The sequence below is a fragment of the Hyperolius riggenbachi genome, chromosome 7, assembly GCF_040937935.1.
Source record: "Hyperolius riggenbachi isolate aHypRig1 chromosome 7, aHypRig1.pri, whole genome shotgun sequence".
Taxonomy (NCBI): Eukaryota; Metazoa; Chordata; class Amphibia; order Anura; family Hyperoliidae; genus Hyperolius; species Hyperolius riggenbachi.
Window position 1 is genome coordinate 307,450,453 of NC_090652.1, and position 23,895 is coordinate 307,474,347.

At 46.4% G+C, this 23,895-nt stretch overlaps 1 protein-coding gene and 1 long non-coding RNA gene across 2 annotated transcripts in view; one reads left to right on the plus strand and one right to left on the minus strand.

The window, feature by feature from the left end:
- Positions 1–6,636, minus strand: part of LOC137525198 (glycophorin-C-like) — a 52,785-nt gene extending 46,149 nt beyond the window's left edge. The window contains exon 1 of the mRNA XM_068246128.1: positions 6,468–6,636. Coding sequence (XP_068102229.1) covers positions 6,468–6,510 — 43 coding nt within the window. The 5' untranslated portion in view covers positions 6,511–6,636. The remainder of the gene's footprint in view (positions 1–6,467) is intronic.
- Positions 1–23,895, plus strand: part of LOC137525201 (uncharacterized) — a 355,356-nt gene that overhangs the window by 41,980 nt on the left and 289,481 nt on the right. The gene's annotated exons all lie outside the window — the stretch shown is intronic.

A 23,895-nucleotide genomic window follows, 5' to 3' on the forward strand; every position in this document is an offset into this window, starting at 1 on the left:
AATAGCACAAGGCAACGCGTTTCGTGGTCCCAAACGTCTCACTTCATCAGGCCAACAATCTATGCCAGGTGTATCAAAGAGGCCCCATGATGTTTGATCCTTAATGTATCCGTTACAGATTCCGACCTGATGAAGTGAGATGTTTGGGCTCACAAAACATTTTGCCTTGTATTAAACTTCTTGTCCCGTACCGAACGTGGTGTCATCATTGAGGTAAACCACCTCAGTTTTCTTATTTTAAATATTTTATCCTTTTGGGTACCTCTCATCCTTTGTGTGTTGATGATCCTTAGGGCAGCAGTAATATCTAAATCGCATACCTGAAGCATGTGGCTTATATGGCCAAGCTTCAGTCTCGAAACCTGATGACGGTCATACTTCTTGTGGCAGGACAGATTCACATCCTTCTCTCTACAGTGCCCCTTTAAAGGACATCCAAGGTGAAAACAAAGTCATGAGAGAAACAATTGTATCTCTCCTCCTTCTCCTAAAAATGACTTTTAGAAATCTCACAGTTTTATTTTATATCTAGTTTTTTAATTTTTATGGTTTCAGTGTCTCTGCTCAATGACACCTTCACTGATGTATACTAATAACTCTTTTTATCTATTTCCTGCTTTCAAAAAGCACTTACTGACAGGAAAGTGTTTTATGGCTATAATTAAAGGCTCTTACACAGGCTCAACAAAAGTATTTTAAATGCACAACAACAAACAAAACAACTTGAAGTCAAGTAAAAAGTCAAGTAAAAGAATTGCAAACAACAAGGCATTATCACTGATAAGAGGCGACCAATAGCTGATAAGACGCAGCTCAACTCAATCAAATCAGTGCGCAAGAGAGGTGCCGCCAGAGAGATACGTAGAGAACGCAGTTCCTTTTGTGCAGACTGGCTGCGACTGACAGAACTAACGGGACCCGATACCGGAGCTGGAGAAGGCTGAGGACGGCAGTGTGGAAGCGATCCCTGCGCATGGGGCTGGAGCAAGCCCCAGGTATATATAAAACTTTGGTACACTTTAAGGACCCCTTTAAGTATCCCATGTCTCACTGATGGCAGCCCTGAGTTCTGTGTTCCTTCTGCATTGTTTCTTTCTGTTGTTATAGTGAGCTGAGGTCTCCGGAGAGGGGACAGGATGCAGGAATATCCTGTTTGCATTAGTGGAGAGAGGGAGTGTTGGCCCAAACAGGACAGATGGACAACTAATTAGGTGAGACGGAAGCAGCTTCAAACCCTCATGCAATGTGTGAGAGATGTGTGTCCTCCTAACCCCGGGACTGTGTACAGAGCAGAGCTGAGGAGGCCAGGAGAAGACATGCGAGAGTCCACCGCGGCCATCACACCAAAATATACTAAACTTGTTGTAATTTAAAGTAATATGAAAGCCACCCTGAAAAAAAAGTTAAAGGTAATAGACGGAGGTAAGGGACATATGGAGAAAATTACAGAAGATAGAGCCATTACATTTTTTTAAAGAATAACCAGAAGGGTGTCTCTTGAGAGGAAGGTTGTGGATAAGGTGGCTTAATGATGTTGAGGAGGATCTGAAGAAGATGGGAGTTAGAACATAGAGTCGTAGTCTAGTCAGTAAAGACTGGGCAGGAATATTTAGGAGGCCATATATTTAGGAGGCCAAGGCCTTCATGGGCTATAGCACCAACGGGGTATGTAGTAAGTAACCTTAATTCAGTGTAAATGTTGGTGTCCTCTGAGATGATGTAAGTCTAGGCAAACACCTGGACCAAATGCAAAGATGCGTATCAGTAATGGGCAGCGAGAAGTGAAACGACGTGGAAGAACTAGTCAGGAAAGCCAAGCGTAGGACAGAAACCATTGTCTTCCCACTCCAAAAATATTTATGTTTTAGCCGTTCACTCTAATGGCCCATACTCACGAGCTACATTTGTGGCCTGTCGCTAGCACATGGGAGCGTGTGCACGACAGGCCGGCGACAGGTCGTCACCAGGTCCCTCCGCGTACACACGCGGAAGAGGGATCAGCTGTGCGACGGAAGCTGTCGCCGACGTTCCTCCCCCGCCGCCGGAAGCTCCGTGTTCTGGACAGAGGTTGCTGTCTCTAGTCCGCATACTCACGCGGACTAGCGACAGTTGCAGCAAAGTTGCGGCGGCAACTGTCGCCAGGCGATTGACCGCGCCAATCGCCTGGCGACAGCAGCGACGAGCGACGGTTCGGGGTGCGCGCCCATGTTGCGCCTCATACTCACGGGCGACCTGTCGCCGCAACACGCGCGCGCCGCGTGTTGCGGCGACAATTGTAGCCCGTGAGTATGGGCCATAAGGGTGGACACAGATCAAATATATCTACACAGGCCTCAGCCGCCTACAATTATACCCTGCAGTCGGAATTTAGAATATCTGCCTAGTGACTTGGCTCTGATGACATCTGTGTTATGTGTCACACAGCCTGGTAACTCTACACACACATAATCCCTGGGGACTGGTCACTCTCACAACACCCTGCAAAACTTGGGAATACTTTTAACCCTTTAGCAGCCAATTTATTTAGGGGCTTGCAAGTGCTCCAGGAAAATGTATTTTAGCATGTTTTTTAATTTCTTCTTTGTTAGATTTCCTAGCTATACTATTGATGTAATGTGTATTTATGGCCACGTGTCACTAGGGGGAAATGTGAAACAATAACAGAGACCTTCTGCTTTCAGTTTCTGTATTTTCTGCTAGTGAAGAGAGATCAAAGCATTCCAAGAATTTACAGCACAACGAGTTCTGCCAAATAAGGTCACAAGCAGAGCAGTTATCTCAAACAAGAGAACTCCAGAGTAGGGTATATAGAAGTACTACCCCAGTTATTAGTGATGAGCAAAAATGTAAGCCAAACACTTTTTCACATCCAAATTTACAATTCAAAATGTGTGTGATAATATAACAAATTTTCACATGATGCTAATTTTTCTGACAACAAGAACTTTGGAGAACATATGTTTTCCCTTGTCCGGAGACTTCAAGCTTTCAGCTTCTATGTTTTCTGCTTGGAGAGAGAGATCAAACCAAACCAATAATTTACAGCACAATGAGTTCGGCTGTGGGCTGAAGACAAAAGCAGTGCATTATCTTAAGGTGAGATAACTTGTTTGTGGCTGTTAACAGGTTAAGGAGGAAGAAAAATGTGGCATTTCTTCTGAAGTTCTGCTCTCTGCAGGAGGCTACAGACTTTTGGTACCGCTTGATATGCTACAAGCTCGGTGGAGGTGGTACGGTGCACACGTTGCCCAAGAGCTTACAATTCACTCTGAGAAAAGGGGCACAGGGCATACAGTAGCTGTGCACTAGCATGGGATTGAGGCAGCCTGAAGAAAAGTAGTTTTGGGCAACCTGTTGAGCCATCCAATAGGATCAATGCTCACAGGTGAATGGCCAGACCAGGTCAGCCTGGAGGGGAGGGTCTGAGAGAACGCAGTTTGCTGGGGCCCCTCAGTTTTCACCAGGCAAGCACGGAAGACGCCCTCCCTCCAAGTCCTACGCTTTTGTTGTGGTGCTGTAAATGATGTCGTCTGTCATTTCTTCAAGTGAGGGGGACTGGTGATAATATTTCTATGTGTACTGCATATGGTATCTAGGCAAGTGAATATATGTGTTTATATGTTAAGTGATATGTTATGGTTAAAGGAATTCTAATGCTGGCTACACACAATGCGATTCCCCGCAGGTTCGATTGATTATTTCTGACATGTTCGATCGATACAGCCGTCGATTTTGCATCCTTAACGTGAGTAAATCGACGGTTGTATCCATCGAGACTCGATCGAACATGTCAGAAATAATCGATCGACCAGTCAATCGAGTGGGAAATCGCATCATGTGTAGCCAGCATTAAAGGACAACTGCAGTGGGTGTGATATGGAGGTTGCCATATTTATTTCCTTTTAAAGGATGCCTGAGGTGACATGTGACATGATGAGATAGACATGTGTATGTACAGTGCCTAGCACACAAATAACTATGCTGTGTTCCTTTTTTTCTTTTCCTGCCTGAAAAAGTTAAATATCAGGTATGTAAGTGGCTGACTCAGTCCTGACTCAGACAGGAAGTGACTACAGTGTGACCCTCACTGATAAGAAATTCCCCTTTTTATCTCTTTCTTGCTCTCAGCAGCCATTTTCTGCTAGTAAAGTGTTTTATAGTTGGAATTTCTTATCAGTGAGGGTCACACTGTAGTCACTTCCTGTCTGAGTCAGGACTGAGTCAGCCACTTACATACCTGATATTTAACTCTTTCAGGCAGAGAAAGAAAAAAAGGAACACGGCATAGTTATTTGTGTGCTAGACACTGTACAGACACATGTCTATTTTATCATGTCAAATGTCACCTCGGGTATCCTTTAAGGTATGTAATGAAGGGGACAGAGGAGATCGGGGGGAGTGTTAGCCACCAGGACAGCTCCCTATAAATGCTTGCTCCCCTGTTTCTCTAAACCTTTTCGGCTCTGCTATCCCTTCAAAGAGAAACTGTAGTGAAAATAACATCATGATCAAATTTGCTTATTGTTTACAATATTAATGTATAGATTGTTTACTCAGTGTCTGCCATTGTAACATCTTTCATCTCCCTGGTTTACATTCTGACATGTATCACAGGTGGGGACATCTTTAGTGCTGCCAGATGATCTGTACGGAATGTTCGTTACTGCGAGTTCTATAAACAGAGGGTGTTCCTGCTTACTTGTCAGTTGGAAAAAGCTGTTATTTCCCACAATGCAATGAGGCTCACAGACAGCAAACTGTCAGGACGATGGTCATGACATCATACTGTGGGAGGGGTTTCACCACAATATCGGCCACACAGACCCCCTGATGATCTATTAACCTCCCTGGCGGTATATTAAAAACCGCCAGGGGGCAGCGCTGCCGTTTTTTAGCTATTTTTTTTTTAAATCAGCTGCTCAGCGGCATCCCGCCAGCCCCTCCGATCGCCTCCGGCGATAGGCGATCAGGAAATCCCGTTCAAAGAACGGGATTTCCTGGAGGGCTTCCCTCGTCACCATGGCGACGGGGCGGGATGACGTCCCCGGACGTCGTGACATCTAAGGGAGTCCCGATCCACCCCTTAGCGCTGCCTGGCGCTGATAGGCCAGGCAGCGCAAGGGTCTAGGGGGGGGGGGGCTGTACGGCGGCGCGGGGCAGCGGCGATCGGTGTGCTGGCGCAGCTAGCAAAGTGCTAGCTGCGTCCAGCAAAAAAAAATTACGCAAATCGGCCCAGCAGGGCCTGAGAAAACCTCCTGCCCGGCTTACCCCGAACTACGTTCGGGGTTACCGCCAAGGAGGTTAAAAAAAGGCAAAGATTTCTCCTGGGAAAGGGGGTATCAGCTACTGATTGGGATGAAGTTCAATCCTCGGTTACAGGTCCTCTTTAGCGTACTGTCAGTATTTGTTTTTACCGCCGTGCCTACAAATGCCGCATTCGATTCCGTCGCTCATTAAATGGTACCCACTATTTGTGACATATGGTTAGGTTCGGTTTTTGCGTTTTGGCAAATGAAAGTCGGCAGAGTACCGACTACTTTTTCTGGATGAGAGGAGGAGTAGTCCATAGCCATTTAAGGTGCAACGCACCCGCCCGGCCGCAGACACAAAGTAAAAACAAGGTGGTGCCGACACTTCACTGGTCTGTTCCGAATGGGCCAAAACCCTGCGCTGGATATTGGAACTGAGCCTAAACGTAGAGTTGGAAAATGTATTTGCTCATTTCTGTCCTCCTTTTTGGCCAAACCCATCAGGTCACCCTGTTCACTACAGGTCCCCATAACCCTGACATTGCTCGCAAACAGTTGCTACCAACTAGCAGAGGATGCAGTGTTAGGACCCTTTCACTTGGGCAGTTGAACCGTGTGCTCAGTGAGCAGTTACCAACAGGGGCGTAGCAATAGGGGTTGCAGAGGTTGCGACCGCATCGGGGCCCCGAAGGGCCCTCGCTCAACTGCATTATTAGCTCTCTATTGATCCTGTGCTCATAATAATCACTTCTATAGATGCTTTGAATAGTAGTGATCATTAACAAACTGTTCCCCATCCCCTTCTTGCACCTCTGACACTGTAGTTGCCATTGGCAGGTTTTGGCGTGCTGTATCAATTGTTATGTATAGAGTGTTTGGGGGCCCCATGTAAAACTTGCATCGGGGCCCACAGCTCCTTAGCTACGCCACTGGTTACCAAGCAGTAGCGAATAGTTACCAAGCAGTAGCGAGAAGTTACCAGGCAACAGCAAGCAGTTGTGAGAGTTTGACAGTCTTTTCACTGCCTATCAACTGCTCGTGTGAAAGAGTCCTAAGTTTGCTGGATGACCTGTGTGTATTCCTGCCTTCTCTGCTCAGAAGTGCCCTAGTCCTGTTGCTACACAGATACTGTACAGTAGATCCAGCTGACCCAGGCTGCAGACGAGGGGAAGGTTAGCGGCATTTGCCTGAGGACATCGGCGAGGCTGCCGTACTCACGTGGAGGTGCAAGCGTGGAGTCGCTCTTGTTGTAGTCCGCCATGGTGGGGGGACGGTGCTCGGGGGGTCACTGTGGGGCTGCAGGAAGGGGCTGCAGTTGCTGTTGGTCCTCTGAGCCTTCTGTAGACTGGAAGAGACACAACATGTGTGTGTGTGAGAGAGGAGCTGGGAACATGCAGCAGGGAGGGGCTGCAGATAACAGGAACTGTTTTTAGGCTATCACACGCTGCAGACTAGTCACCCGCTGACAGCAAAGAGACCTGCGGAAACTTTCTACCAACTCTCTGCGGAGGTTTCTGGGGGACGCAGACAGCGCAGTCAGCATGCAGAAACACAGGGCCCGCTGCGAGGAAGTCCCTGATTATATACAAAGTGATCGCTGGTGAGACTAAAACGGGACCCATCACCAAGGAAAGAGCACTCGGACACGCAGCAGTTCACACTTTCAATAAAAGTTTTAGTGTTGCTTTGTAATATTAATAAGCTGACACATTGTTGCATTCCAGCGGTTCTGGAGGTGTGGCTAGCTTACAGGGACAACAAAGGATGATTTGCATATTCAGCAGTGATGCATTGTGGGACACCTCCACTCCAACTTAAATAATCGCAAACACCTTCTGTTTTAAGAAGGCAAACTGTTTTCCATAGCATTGTAGTAAGGAGGCTATTTGATCTCTATCATCCCCTCTCCTAGGGGTTCGGGTTCAATATGTGCTTGCTGGGCAATCTGTAACTCTCGATAACAGTTATGACTATGTACTCTGTAAAGTGCTTCAGAAGATGTCAGGGCTATATAAATACATAATAATAATATGGTAGGACATTAGATTATGACTATGGTAGGATTAGAGTGTGAGCTCCTCTGAGGACAGTCAGTGACATGACTATGTACTCTGTAATGTGCTGCAGGAGATGTCAGGGCTATATAAATACATAATAATAATATGGTAGGACATTAGACTAGGACTACGGTAGGATTAGAGTGTGAGCACCTCTGAGGACAGTCAGTGACATGACTATGTACTCTGTAATGTGCTGCAGAAGATGTCAGTGCTATATAAATACATAATAATAATATGATAGGACATTAGACTATAACTATGGTAGGATTAGAGTGTGAGCTCCTCTGAGGACAGTCAGTGACATGACTATGTACTCTGTAATGTGCTGCAGAAGATGTCAGTGCTATATAAATACATAATAATAATATGATAGGACATTAGACTATAACTATGGTAGGATTAGAGTGTGAGCTCCTCTGAGGACAGTCAGTGACATGACTATGTACTCTGTAATGTGCTGCAGAAGATGTCAGTGCTATATAAATACATAATAATAATATGGTAGGACATTAGACTATGACTATAATGGTAGGATTAGAGTTTGAGCTCCTCTGAGGACAGTCAGTGACATGACTATGTATGTACTCTGTAAAGTGCTGCAGAAGATGTCAGTGCTATATAAATACATAATAATAATATGGCAAGACATTAGTCTACATACCTCCCAACTTTTTGAGATGAGAAAAAGGGACACTTAAGCCACGCCCCTGCCACACCCTTGGCCAAACCCTCACCACGCCTCTAGTCACACATAACATAAAGATTTCATAAGAAACATATGTTGTTTTATAATTCAAACTACATTGGTCCTTTCTATCCTGGTTCATTTTCCTTCATATTAACATTTTTAAATTAGTAATACTAGCCGACCCGTGGCGTAGCATACGCCACATAAGAGAGTAGAGGGCAGAAAGGGGGTATTGGGCACAGCGGCGGGAAGGGAGGTATGACTATTTCATAAACTTAGAACATACAGCAGCTACAACAATAAAAATATACTCAAAAGTAGAAGCCAATGAAAAAGTAAACTGTCCCACAGAGCTTGCACTCTTCAAGCTGCGGATACGGGCTGAAGTGGTACAAGCAGCAGGGCAGGGCTCAGCCATGTATATTCCCAGTAGTAACTCTGATCACAGACTTCCCCACTCTCTGAGTTCCTGTAATTTGCTGCCTGCTTTGTGTTTTGATCCTCTCTGTGGTTCCTGGGACATCTCTGAGAAAATACTGTGTGTGTGGAGTGTGGCGGTCTTACACAGGCAGGAATAGGGGGTCCTGCTAGTGGAAAGGCTGCCCCACATTTTATAAAAGCTTCAGTGTAACAGGTGCTCTGTAAGCCCTCCATGACCTCCCCCAACACAACTAATAATACCTCCAGCAGCTGCAGGGCAGCTTAACACTTTCACTTCCTGCCGTGCGTCGCCGCAAATATACTGCATACCCCCAGCAGAGCCCCACCACAGCCTGATACAAGGATCGCTTCCACAGCCTGATCATGCTATGAGGTTGCTCCTACATTTAAAGAGAACCTGAACTGAAAATAAAAAGTCAAAATAACCATACACAGGTCATACTTACCTCCTGTGTAGTCTACTCCTCAATCTCCTTCTCCTCTCCTGCATCCCATTAGCCCACTGTGATCAATGGAATTCTCTGTCCTTCATTTTAAAAATGGCCATTACCCCATAACAGCACACTGTTAAACTGTAATATCACCCACTTTAGCCATAGGGAAACATGGACATTACCTTGCACATTCAGTTGTAACTGACAGCTGCTGATTTATAACTGACAGCAACTGGTATATTTCAGTTCTGACAAAATCTTGTCAGAACTGGAAGGGATCACTGTAAGAAGAAAATGGTGAGCTTCTGAGAGGAACTGACAGTGAGGTTAGTATGTAATATTCATTTGTAGTTACGTCATGTGTTTATTTTAAATAATTTTACTCACTTCAGGTTCCTTTTAAAGAGGAACTGTAGTGGAAATAAAGTAATGAATAAAATTGTTGTTTGTTTGTTTTTAATTTAATCAATGTTCGCCCATCGCAAAATCTTTCTTCACCTTGATTTACATTCTAAAATCTATCACATTTGGTGACATCTTTAATCCTGTCAGGTGCATCTCTGTGGAATGTTTTTTTCTGAGGATAGGAACACACTAGGCAGAATCACCTATGCATTTTCCACTATGTGCTATGGAAAACACATAGGCGATTCTGCTTAGTGTGTTCCTACCCTCAGAATGCTAAAGCCTGTACAATATGTACCTGGTCTCCCAGAATTCTCTAGGAGAAGAATTCTGAATAGCTAAACAGCCTAGGCTAAGCATCACTGGGAGGGTGGGGCTACAAACCAGTATGCAGCAATATAGATGCTAGTCAATAAGCCTTACCGCTTAATAACGTGTCTACAGTGGATTGTGGTTGTGCCCCTGTCCATGTACAAGCGCTAAAATATGGTGCAGATGAACGAGTACAGTCCACACCTATGCAGCAGCATGAAGCCGCTGCTCGCTGGCGCATGTGCAGCTTTGTGGTGCTGTGGAGGTGCGAACAATACAGTACAAACATGCAGATAATGTCTCTCAGAATTATTTATGAATGTTTTCTTTGCTGTGTTGTGAATTTATTAGGCCAGCTTTAACCCATTGCCAGGGATGTAACTAGAAATCACTGGGCCCCCATGCAAAACTTTAGATGGGGCCCCTTCCCCTGCACACTTAATAGGGACAGTCTACAAATCTTTGTCTACAAAACTTTGTATGATTCGTTATCAGTGGCGGAGCAGATGCAGTCATTAGAACAATTGTGTAGAGAGCAGTTTTTTCTCCCCTTGCCCTTAGTTGTCAGCCTCTCAGGACAGGGCCCCCTGTGGCTTCTGGGCCCCCCTGCGGATGCATCCCTTGCAGGGTCTATTGTTACGCCCCTGCCCCTTGCGTAACAGCAGTTTCTGCCCCCTTAAAGGGAAGGTTCAGGCAGCGCTTAAAAAAAATAAATATTCAAATCCACTTACCTGGGGCTTCCTCCAGCCCGTGGCAGCCAGGCTGTGCCCTCTGCGCCGCTCCGCAGGATCCCGGTGGTCTCCAGTGGCGAGCCCGACCTGGCCAGGCCGGCTGCCAGGTCGGGCTTCTTCTGCGCTCCACGATGCGTGTCATTGGTGCGCGCTGGTACCACGAAAAGCGGCCTCGTGATGAATCGCCGCACATACTCGCCGGTCACGCTGCTCTCCCATCGCTGCTCTCCTTCAGAGTTCCTGTGCGCCGGGCAGGTGCCACTTTCATTGGCTTCTAACCCTGTTCATCAATGTAATCCAATGTGATTGGCTCATAGTGATCACGTGTTCAGGAGCCAATGAAATTAGCTCCTGACTGGCTCACAGAGCTCTGCCGTCATAGAGACGGCAGAGAGAGGGGCCTGAGGCAGGTGCAGAGCGGCGTGGTCAGCGGGAAGGCGTGGCGAAGCAGTTGAAATCTACGTCTTATCAGAGCCACGCAGCCCCCTGCAGGATGTAGATTTCAACCAACGCGGTACGCAAGTAGTTTAAGTGTTCCTGAGATAAACAAATGTAAACCTTTTATACATACCTGAGACTCCACCTAGACCACTTCAGGCTGCTCAGTCCCTCGCCGTCTTGCTCCGCCTTCAGTATTCCCAACAATTCTCTTCAGTAATCTGGTCAGTCGGGTAGTACTGCGCAGGTAGAACACTCCCGGTCATGGGAGTACAACGGGGCATGCGCGGCTGGCTCGCACATGTGCAGTACACACCGACTGACTGGATTACCGAACAGAATTGCAGGGATTCCAGGAGGCGGATGGTGAGGGACTGAGCAGCCAGGGGGCTAGAGGAAGTCCCAGGTATGCATACAACTTTTACTTTTGACCCTCTCAGTTTTACTTTAATGCTGCTCTGCAAAAATTATATGTATCGCCAGCAGATCTCTCCCTGCCCTCCTATATTTTTTCAACGTTAATCTGTGTTTGTAACATAATATCCTGCGGCAGCCTCCTGACATTGGCCCACCCGCACCCTTTAGACCCCACCCAACCCCTGACCCAACCCTGTCCCAGTTTGGGCCCAGAAAAGTCTGATGACTGCATTAGAGAGGGGAAGGGGGGAGGAGTGTGGGGAGGGGAAGGTTAGGATACATCTTTATAAATTCATATCCTTGCTGGCAGTACAATCCTTTATTCTTTGTAGCATTTGGATCACATGGAGATTATTTCAGCAGAAATTAGCTGACCGCTGCACTCATTTCCGCTCCAAATTGAATTTCCATAGCAAAGTAATTTGGTGTAAAAATTGGGTTAGCGGCCTGTAACCGAATTACTGTGACGGCTTTATACTGGGCTGTGCGGGACGGACTCGGCGAGCAGCTCCTGGAAACGGCGGTTTATCCAGACGCTGCTGCGGAGGAGCGCTTTGTGTTTCATGTCACTATAAAGGGTAACTCCGCCTTCATACAAGAAAGCCGTGTCACTCGCCCCCTACTGGCCAGACTGCTTAGTGCCTCCTAATCTGCTTCAGCCCACAGACCACCCAATCTCATGAATACAAATTGATGTGCCAGAGCAGCTAGAATTTGGCAAACAGACAGGCCAGGAGAGAACGTGTAAAACACCAACACTTTACTAGACACACTCTAAAGGGGCCCTCTTCACGTGGGCAGCTGAACTGAACTGAAAATCAATCGATTGGACATCGTTTGCGGAATCCATTTCTAGCAGATTTGGTCAGATGTGCCGGATATTGATGGGAAGAATGAAAAGTGCCGAATAGAATAGAATAGTCACCATATGGGTCTGTGGCAGCCTCTGAGGTGAATGTTTTTTCCCTCTGTGAGGTAAGGTAGCACCTGATTGCATGGGCGTCCACACACATGGCAAAATGGGGCACTTGCCCTCCCCGGCCTCCCGCTGCCTAAGGCAGAACAGCGATCCCAGCGTCAGACCTCCGACCAGTGGGTGCGGGCGCTGGGACCTTGAAGACTACCGCACTGATATGCGTAAATGACATCACTTCTACATATGTAGCGCGGTGTTTATGGTGTTTCCCACCCCCTCCCCCCTGGAAAATTTTCTGCGGGCGCCCATGCCTGATTGGCTGTGGCTCTAGAATTTTCTCTCAGGTTTCTCTGTCAGCTGTCAGTCACAGCCACTGGATCTTGGTGATCGGATGACTTAGTAATGAATATTGGTTAACTGTTTGACAATGTTTAATGAAGCTTCTACTTAGCTGTATAGGTTTTATTAATAAAGTTGGCCATTGGCCACAGCCATTAAAAGCCAGCTTGGAGTCCAGTGTCTTTATTATTATTACAGTGTTAGTTGTTATGTTAAAGTGACACTGAAGAAAAAAACAAATATATGACATAATGAATTGATTGTGTAGTACGGATAATTACTAGAACATTAGTAACTAGCAAAGGAAATATTCTCATATTTTTCTTTTCATGTATGTAGTGTTTTTTTTTTTTTATAACATTGCATCATTTTCTAATATTTGCAGTTTACACACTACTCAGCATTCTAAATGATTTTACAGAGCAGGCTAGTGAAATTTTGAACTGTGCCAAAAAAAACAACAACACAGTGCCAGACACTCGAGATAACAAGCTTCAGAAGACAGAGCTCTCTGCAAATTTGAAAGTCGAGGAGCTCAATGGCTCTTTTCCATAGATAACAACTGGAGTTTTTTAACTCTTCTTGTACTGGAAACAATATTAGACTTATGTCTCTGCTCCTAATGTCTTATTTCTTAGCTGTACTACACATACAAATCATTATATCATCATTTTTTCTTTCGCTTCAGTGTCTCTTTAAAGGGTTAAGAGTGCTGCCTACAGTCCCATAGATAAGTGTAAATCCACCTTGAAGTCTAGCTAATTCAGATAAACAGGAAAGTATTGAGGAGCTGGAGGAGAGAAGCAGCGGAGAGAGACAGCCACTCAGCATTCCTGAATAGCGCATGCTGCTCCTCTGGAATTTCCTGGCCTCTCCCGTGTACAGAGCTGATATCTCCACTTCAGCCACAGGAAGGGGAAGTGGGGGGGCTGCAGTGTGTATACTGACCTGCTATTACCCCTCCCGGATTGTCCATCTCATAGCGGATACAACGCTATGCTTGGTGTGAGAAGCAGGACGACATGTAGATGTAGCCCCATAATGACAAAGTGCATAGCTCCCGACAGTCCCTCTTTCCTCCTTATTTGTTCCTCTTTCAGGACTTTGTCCCTCTTTCTATGTATATATATAATATATATCTTTACTTAAAAATGTGTTTGATTGACTCTAAACTTTATTCTCATCCTTTCAATTGATATATTACTACTTTTAAAATGTTAACATGACGGAAAATGTACCAGGATAGAAAGGACCAGTGTGGTTTGAATTATAAAACAACATATTTGTCTTATGAACTCTTTATGTTATGTGTGACTAGGGGTGTGAAGGGGGCGTGATCAGGGGTGTAGCAGGGGCGTGGCTTAAAGGGATACTGTAGGGGGGTCGGGGGAAAATGAGTTGAACTTACCCGTGGCTTGTAATGGTCCCCCACAGACATCCTGTGCCCACGCAGCCACTCACCGATGCTCCGGCCCCGCCTCTGGCTCACTTCTGGAATCTCCGACTTTAAAGTCAGAAAACCCCTGCGCCTGCGTTGCCGTGTCCTCGATCCTGCTGATGTCATCAAGAGCGCACAGCGCAGGCCCAGTATGGTCTGTGTCTGCGCAGTACACTCCTGGTGACATCAGGGGAAGCGAGGACATGGCAACGCAGGCGCAGGGGTTTTCTGACTTTAAAGTCAGAAATTACAGAAGTTAACCGGAGGCGGGGCCAGAGCATCGGTGAGTGGCTGCGCGGGCACAGGATGCCTGCGGGGGACCATTAGAAGCCCCGGGTAAGTTCAACTCATTTTCCCCCAACCCCCCTACAGTATCCCTTTAAGTGCCCCTCTTTCTCATCTCAAAAAGTTGGGAGGTATGAAAGTGAATGTGATGTCAGGGTATCTGAGGCGAGTAATAAAAACTAGCTCTGCTTACCTGCAGTGGCGAATGCAGATTTCCATTGTTAGTAGGTCACAAAGGGGACACGATGGCTGGCTGGTGGGGCCCATTTGGGAGATAAAAATTGATGTTTGTATGATGAGCTTTATTTTTTGTCTAACTCAGGTGATACAATTAAAGCTAACTAGTTCTGCAATGATAGGAACCAAATTTAAACATCACAAACAGACTTCAGAGGCTTTTGAGGAGAGCAGATTGTCCAAAGGATGGTGCAAAGATGTACTTGACTAGTTTGCTGGCATGCTTTAATCCTTACTTGCTAGCAAGCTGCTCCTGTGTGGACAGATCACAGACAAATAATTCCAGCTCCCAGCCTGTGTCGACTCTACAAGCAAGGGGAGGGGAAGGAGGCAGGAAGGAGAGACATTGTTGGAGACTAGAGCTTGTATTTTACAGACAGCATCAGGATTTTGATCCTGATTCAAAACTTCCTGTCTGTAAAATACAAGCTAATTTAAAAGAAAAACAGTAAGCTTTAACCACCCTGGCGTTCTATTAAGATCGCCAGGGTGGCTGCGGGAGGGTTTTTTTTTTAATAAAAAAAAAACTATTTCATGCAGCCAACTGAAAGTTGGCTGCTGAAAGCCCACTAGAGGGCGCTCCGAAAGCGTTCTTCTGATCGCCTCCGGCGGCCAGAAGTAACACGGAAGGCCGCAATGAGCGGCCTTCCGTGTTTTGTTTACTTCGTCGCCATGGCGACGAGCGGAGTGACGTCATGGACGTCAGCCGACGTCCTGACGTCAGCCGCCTCCGATCCAGCCCTTAGCGCTGGCCGGAACTTTTTGTTCCGGCTACGCTGGGCTCAGGCGGCTGGGGGGACTGGCAAAGTGCCGGCTGCGTGTGCTGCTTTTTATTTGATGAAAATCGGCCCAGCAGGGCCTGAGCGGCAGCCTCCGGCGGTGATGCCGCCCGGCTGGTTAAGCTTGTAGGCATTCTACAGTCTCTATTCCTGTTGACTGACAATGTTAGAACAAACAATCAGAAGGATGTAGAGAGATTTTTTGCAAATATAAGTGTCTTCCAGATTCATTCACTACAAGGATTCTGGCAAGGATTGTGAGGTATTTATGGCAAATAGGTAAGACACTTGGTTAGGGCTCTTTCACATCAGAGCTTGCGTTGGAGAACGCTCAAAGCATACGTTTTGTTCCTCTGTTGCATTCTGGGACTGATTGCCTGCGTTAACGTATTAAAAACGCGCATAGTGTGCGTTTTACATTGACTAACATTGTAACGCATAAAGCTAGCGTCGGCCGAAAAACTGCGCCTGGGTGCAGTGTAACGCAACGCACAAAAAGGCTGCGTTATATGTGAAAGCTAAAATGAAAGTCTATGGACTTTCATTTTACCTTGGGTAACGCAAACTTTACCCGTTGCGTTGAAACGCAGAAAATCTGCCCTAATGTGAAAGAGCCCTAAATAAAGTGCTCTAACACCCAGCATTTCAACTTTGCTTTAAAAGATTGCTTACAGCTTAGAAGCTATTATGCCAGATTTCGTTTTAAGCAGAAATTCACTGAATGGGTTAAACATGACATTTTAGTTTTGCATTTAGCTAGAAATCCTCATCCATGCTGAGGTTTAGATACAAATGTATCTTTGTTTGGAATGCAAATAGACCTCTGAAAAGCCTGTCTGGGAAGCCCTCTGTGCTCTCTCAGAGAGGTGTTTGTTTACTTACATTGTAAATAGATACATTTGTATCAAAAGCACCTCAGCACAGAGGGGATTTCTAGCTAAATGCAACACTAAAATGTCATGTTTAACCCATTCAGTGAATTTCTGCTAAAAAAAATCTGGCATAATAGTTTCTAAGCTGTAAGCAAAGTTGAAATGCTGGGTGTTAGACCATTAAGACCTACATAGACTCAGGCAGAGACGTGGGGAGCTTTTTTTGCAGATCCTATCCTGGTCACTGTACACTGCTGGACAAGCACTGTGATAACAGTGCAGGAGATTTGGGCGCAGCTGGCGTTATCATAGACCGTAATAGGAATTACGACTATAGCGGCACACAGTCAGTAACCGTCAGAAGTCGGAGATGAAGTTACTTTTAAAAAAACTGTAATTCAGCCACCAGCAATAGCTGGCAGCCGAATTACATCATTCGCTACCATCCACGTGGACCTGGAGGGGGAATGGAATTGAATGCCGCCAGGACTTGTGCTGGAGCAGGGTCAGCCGTATATCGGCTTACCCTGACACAGTAGACACAGTGCAGATTTGTTGCAAATAAATGTTTTCCTTCAAAGGTTATTATGCTGTTGCTTATCTATTAGAGCAGGGAGGAAGTTCTGAGTTGAGGTCCACTTTAAAGCGATCCCGAGCGGAAGCTCGGAATCAGAACCAGATACTCACCTGAAAAGAGGGAAGCCTCAGAATTCTATTGAGGCTCAGGTACACTTTAAGAAAAATAGCCTGGAGAAGAGTTCAGCTACGGACAACAGTAAAGATATCCGAAGCCATTTCTACAGTTACTAATACACCTTATACTGAGTTCATAGTCCCCTTTATAGAACACAACACTTCTGGGCCCTCTTAGAACTGCGGGCCCCTGTCTAACGCTCAGCCTTATAATCTTCATTTCCTGCCTGTAACCCCCAGGCCAGGACCTGAGAAGGCTCATTTGTGTTTGAGGTGGGACCTCATTTCCTCCACCAGTTATAGTTCCATGAAGTCATTATGTCCTCCTTTATGTGTGACGTGATTGCATCATCGCTGCTCAGATCCCTCTCGCTGCTCGCAGCAGCCGCTCGCTAATACACGGTAAATTATAATCAATTCTGCTAGTATGACTGCGGCGGTGACACTAATAGCTGGTAATGGGGTCTATCAGGCAGAGAGGCTGATGGGGGTTTATCCACAAGCTCCTTACAGGAATAATGAAGGCTGGAGGTGTGATCGGGATGGAGTATTGCGCACAGAGAGCTGCGCAGCCTCCGAACGTGTCTCCTGCTGCGTTACACATCTCTCTGTACCAATAATGGAACTTGCTATATAGTCTGGCTATTAATACCACGAGGCAGGGCAAGCATCAATGGCATGGCTAAGGAGCTTTGGGCCCCAGTGCAGGTTTTATATTGCCCTCCCCCCCCAAGCATTCTATACATAACAATTCATATGGCGTCACAAAATCTGCCAAGGACATCCACAGTATGAGAGGTGTAAGCAGGGGAGGGGACATTCATAGTATGAGAGGTATAAGCAGGGGAGGGGACATCTATAGTATGAGAGGTGTAAGCAGGGGAGGGGGCCAGCCACAGTATGAGATGTGTAAGCAGGGGAGGGGACATCCACAGTATGAGAGGGGTAAGCAGGGGAGGGGACATCCACAGTATGAGAGGTGTAAGCAGGGGAGGGGACATCCACAGTATGAGAGGTGTAAGCGGGGGAGGGGACATGCACAGTATGAGAGGTGTAAGCAGGGGAGGGGACATCCACAGTATGAGAGGTGTAAGCAGGGGAGGGGACATCCATAGTATGAGAGGTATAAGCAGGGGAGGGGACATCTATAGTATGAGAGGTGTAAGCAGGGGAGGGGGCCAGCCACAGTATGAGATGTGTAAGCAGGGGAGGGGACATCCACAGTATGAGAGGGGTAAGCAGGGGAGGGGACATCCACAGTATGAGAGGTGTAAGCAGGGGAGGGGACATCCACAGTATGAGAGGTGTAAGCGGGGGAGGGGACATGCACAGTATGAGAGGTGTAAGCAGGGGAGGGGACATCCACAGTATGAGAGGTGTAAGCGGGGGAGGGGACATGCACAGTATGAGAGGTGTAAGCAGGGGAGGGCCCTCCACAGTATGAGAGGTGTAAGCAGGGGAGGGGACATCCACAGTATGAGAGGTGTTAGAAGAGCAGGGGAACAGTATTTTAATGATTACTACTATTGAAAGCATCTATAGAAGTGATCATTACTAGTACATGATTAAAAAAGAGCTAATACAGCCATTGAGGGAGGGTCTCTCTGGCCCAAGGGCCCCAGTGCGGTTGCAACTTTTGTATCCCCTATTGATGCACCACTGCCAAGTATTGTTTTCCTGGTAGAAACCTATAAAGCTATAACGTATAAACCTATAAAGTGTATACTGGATTCAACTTAGCTGAGGCTGCTGTTAAAGTATGCCTGCAACTTAACAAGAAAAAAAAAGTTACATGTTTACGTCACTAGGCAGAATGCTATCCCTCTGAATGATACTCCTCCGCTGCCGGCCAGGATACTCTTCCAGCATTTCACAAAATAGACACTTGTTCTCTGCAAGCAGGGAGGTTTCCTACCTCTCTAAAAGAAGAAATCAGCAAGCCCCTTCTCAAAAGACCTGAGCAGCTAAACACCTGTTTCCAACCTCCCCTTTTTAGTGAAGGTTGTTGAAAAGGCTGTCTATCTGCAACTTGAAGTCAGGCTAGCAGCAAACAACATCTAGGGCCCTCTACAATCTGGCTTGAAGAAGCACCACAGCTGCCCTCATCCAGGTCTGTAACGATCTGATCGTGGCAAGGGACAGAGGGCAATGCTCCAACCTAATCCTGTTGGATTTCTCAGCAGTTTTTGATACAGTTGACCATGAAATCTTGCTCAACAGATTGCAGGAATACTGTGGCATCAGTGGCTTAGTTCTCCAGTGGTTCGGCGCTTTCTTGACTGACAGAACATAGAGAGTGTCCCTAGGACCTCTCTCTCAGGTCAAACCCTGCACCTCTAAAATTTGGAGTGCCACAAGGTTCATCCCTTTCTCCTCTGCTATTTCCAATTTACATGCTACCACTTGGTACAATTATCCAACAACATGGCCTGACATACCACTGCTCTGCCAATGACACACAGCTATACTTGTCATTCAAACCTGGTGGAACAGACCCTACTCCAAAAATAAATATTTCTTACCTGAACTACAGGCATGGATGAATGACAACTGGCTGAAACTGGAAGCTGACAAAACGGAGGTCCTTGTTGTCCAAGGCCAGCGCTTGGCATCAAAACAACTCTATTCTAAATCAACACCAATCAGGATTGGGAATTCAAACATAAATAGCTTTGACCTTGTGTGCACAGAGGCGTATCTAGAGGGATGCAGACATAGCTCATGCCATGGGCGCCACAACATTATGGGAGCCAAGCCTGCTCCTTTGCTATGCCTCCAGGCCTGCCACTGTGCCTCCCTGTCACTCAGATCAGATTAATTTTGTTATCTGAGGAACATGGCTACTTGATGTAAGTAGGGAACACTTGGCTTAGTGTTAGAAAATAGAACAGAGAGGAAGAAAGAATACATGTTTCCAAAAACCTAGCAATATCTCAAGTAAAAAAAACACAGGCAACCATAACACATGTACATGAGAAAGTATGCTTTTTCATGGGGACGGGGGCTCTGACCTGGGGTGGGGGCGCAATTTTAGTGTTTGCCATAGGCTCTCTATTACCTAGATACGCCCCTGTGTGTGCAGCCTTGGTGTGCTAATCGATGGGGAATTGAGCTTCAGAAACCAAATCTTGGCTGTAGTCAAATTTTCCTTCTTTCATCTAAGGAACATTGCAAAGATGTAACATCTCATTCTCCCAGATGATCTTCCAAACCTAATTCTTGTTTTCATTACATCACAGCTAGACAACTGCAATGCCCTCTATGCAAACCTCCCACACAAGGACCTGTACCGACTGCAATTAGTACAGCCTCGCCACTGTCACATTACACCAATTCTTTGCTCACTGCACTGCTACCTGTAAAATGGAGAATAGTCTTCAAGATTGAACTGCTGACATTCAAATCCCTACTCAATTTGGGTCCTGGATACATGAAGGACTTGCTGAACCTGCACTACATCTCTGACAAACTCAGATCAACAGGATCTATAAACTTTGTCACTCCCAGAGTGCACCTCAAAACCTTTGGAGCCAGAACTCTTTGTCACGCTGTCCCTACTCTTTTGCAATTTCCTACCACCGGGGCCAGTTCTCTCATGAGGCAAGCTGAAACATTTGCATCAGGTGCAGAGGTTACCGGGGTAGCATGTTTGTACTGTGGTTACACTAACAGCAGTCAGAGTAGGAGAAGTGAGAGGAGAGCGAGGTGAAAAGGTCATCATTGGGGAAAAGTAGCTTGTTGTGCTGTGTGAGGAGTCTGACAGTGAGTGAGGAGTGGGAAGGCAGGAGAGCATCATTGTGGAAAAGCAGCTTGTTGTGTTGTGTGAGGAGTCTGACAGTGAGTGAGGAGGGGGGAGGCAGGAGAGCAGCATTGGGGAAAAGCAGCTTGTTGTGCTGTGTGAGGAGTCTGACAGTGAGTGAGGAGGGGGAGGCAGGAGAGCAGGCATGGTCGGAATAGCCCATTTCCGTTTCCGTCACAATTCCGCATTCCGTCATATAGAAATTCTGTTACCGTTCCATTCCGACGGTATACCGGGGTAATTCCGCGGAATTCCGTTTAAGTCGGCATTCCGCCGGAAAAATTCTCTCTCTCTCTCTCTCTCTCTCTCTCTCTCTCTCTCTCTCTCTCTCTCTCTCTCTCTCTCTCTCTCTCTCTCTCTCTCTCTCTCTCTCTCTCTCTCTCTCTCTCTCTCTCTCTCTCTCTCTCTCTCTCTCCTCTCTCCTCCTCCTCCTCCTATCCATCCATCCATCCATCCATATCATGCAGTAGGGAATTGCAGATTTTCAAAACAGCTTATATACCATAGCTGGGATTTGAACCCAGAACCTAGTGTGTAGTAGGTATGTGTCTTAACCTCTAGACCATGACCCACACTACATGTTAAAGCTGGCGGTAGCATAAACCATACTTCCATTATGATCAATTCGATAGAAAAAGTAGCATGTAGCAGTAGTAGAGAGAGACAGTGAGTGAGGAGGGGGGAGACAGGAGAGCAGCATTGGGGAAAAGCAGCTTGTTGTGCTGTGTGAGAAGTCTGACAGTGAGTGAGGGGAAGGCAGGAGAGCATCATTGTGGAAAAGCAGCTTGTTGTGCTGTGTGAGGAGTCTGACAGTGAGTGAGTAGGGGGGAGGCAGGAGAGCAGCATTGGGGAAAAGCAGCTTGTTGTGCTGTGTGAGAAGTCTGACAGTGAGTAAGGGGAAGGCAGGAGAGCATGATTGGGGAAAAGCAGCTTGTTGTGCTGTGTGAGGAGTCTGACAGTAAGTGAAGAGAGGGGAGGCAGGAGAGCAGCCGTGTTTCACTTGACTTGCACAGCAGAAGGGAGGAGGTGGCACTTCTGTCCTGATTGAGGAGGAATGGAGTGGCTAAGAGTGAGCAGTTTGTTTGTTTGTTGAGGGGGAGGGAGGAAGGGGGCGCATCCTCACAAGTTTGCCTCAGGCAGCAAAAAGTTTAGCACTGGCCCTGCCTACCACACCCAGTAAAGACAGCCCAATCCCTGGAGTTATTCAGATCAAGACTGAAAAGCCACCTGGCATTCGTGGACTTGTAGAATTCTTCCTCTGTACCAAAATTTACCAATCAACCAAATACTGGTCTGAGCCATGCTTACGCTCTTTGAGTCCTACAGGAGAAAATGGCTTTACAAATGCTTGCTGTTTGTTGTTGACCTCTGGCCAAGTCATACTCTTACTAGATAATCTAAAAACACACTGCCTTTAGGTATACATATCAAATACTACCCCACCTCTTGTCCCCCCCCCATTCCTTTAGGTTGTAAACTCGTAAGGGCAGAACCCTCTCACCCTTTTGCGTCTTGGAATTCGTTATGCATTTTATCCATTATGCTATTTTTGGCTTTGTAATTATCAATTCTGTATTTTGTATGTTGGTGGTGCATACCATTGTCTGTATTATTTTCTACCCCACGTTTGTTTCTTACTTTGCACAGTACTACGGAATATTTTGTCACTTTATAAATCAATAATAATAATTCTCTGTAGTGTATGAAAACAAGGGGTAGCACCCCTCCATTATGGGTTAATAATAGGCATTGTGATAGTAGATGAAACATACCGGTAGACGTCAACAAGGACCCCGAACAAAAGATACAAATGAAATCGGTACTTACCTGGCGCTTCCTCCAGCCCACCGTAGTCTGCAAGGTCCCCCGGTGTCCTCCTGGCTCCTCTCCCGGTCCCGCTGGTGACTTCATTACCGGCAACACCTGTTGGCCCAACACTTCCTGAATGGTGGTGCTTCGCGTCATCATGCAGCTGGCATGACAGTCCTGCGCACGCACGGTTTTCTGACTCTGAACCTCGCATGCACAGGACTGTCATGCCGGCTGGCGTGATGACGTGAAGCGTCTCCGCTCAGGAAGTGTTGGGCCGAAGCTCTGCCCGGGTGTCGCCGGTAATGGAGCCGCCAGTGGGACCGGGAGAGGAGCCAGGAGGGCACCGGGGGTCCTCGCTCCCTATGGTGGGCTGGAGGAAGCCCTACGTAAGTACTGATTTCATTTTTATCTGCTCTTCAGGGTCCCTTAGAATTAAGTAAACACTGTTTAAAAGGGAGCTAGTGGTGGATGTATTGTATGTCCTTACAGAAGACACAATCTACCGCCCGAATACTGGTATATATGTTTGCCTGAGGAAGTAGGTGTGTCCTGAAAAATGCTGCATCACATGTGGAGTCTTTGTCTAAAGAAAGCTGTTTTCTGAAACTGGCCAGTAGTGTCTTCTGATGGAAGGTAAGTCCACCACTACCTCCCTTTTAAACTTTTTTTTTTGTGAATTTTAATCTTGTTGGCGGCTCTGTTTCATGTTTTATATTGCACAATGCGACATGAGACATCTTCATCCCGTCCCTACACAGCCGGCACCCGACCATGTGGAGAACGGTGATCAGTTACAAATTGTCCTGGAGCCGAGATCTCCGGCTGGCCGCTTTGGAGAAGGTTGAAAGGGAACATCTGAGCTATGCTGGCCATGGAAAAAGAATTCTCACCTTCCACATCTCCGGGGCTTATCTGTGAGTAGTTAATATTCTTCTCTCAACCGTATCGAGTGACCACAGGACAGGGAGAACATCATTGCTCTGTCCTTTCCTCGATTCCTTCAGTATTTTTTATTTGTCCTTTGAAGACAAGAGGAACTCAGGTCTTCTAGAACCTATGATCTCAACGTGTGGTACGCGTACCCCAGGGGGTACTTCTCAAGGTTCCAGAGGGTACTCGGGCTTAATATATTTAATCAAGAATAACAAATTTAGAGATTTAGAAAATGATAGATCTTATTTAAACAACACAAATCTAGTGTTTAAAGTGTAATAGTGAGAGGGAAGACCGGCACTAGATGCTGGGATGGTAGGCTCTTGGGGGGTTCTTTGGTGATCACTCACTGTGCCTCCGGCCAAATAATCTACTGTGCATGCATGAAAAGAGAGGTCCGGGCACCAGCTGAGTTGCAGAGGTTCACCGTTTATTTCATTCCTATCATAGACAAATACACACACTCAAAGCGCTCAAGAGCTGCAGCCACTGGGACTTAGAACCAAATATCATGTACTACAATTAAATATATATGTGTCAAGGGTACGTGTGATAATGTTTAATATGCTAGGGGTACTTGGTGAGTACAGGGTTTTAAAAGGGGTACAATAAAATGT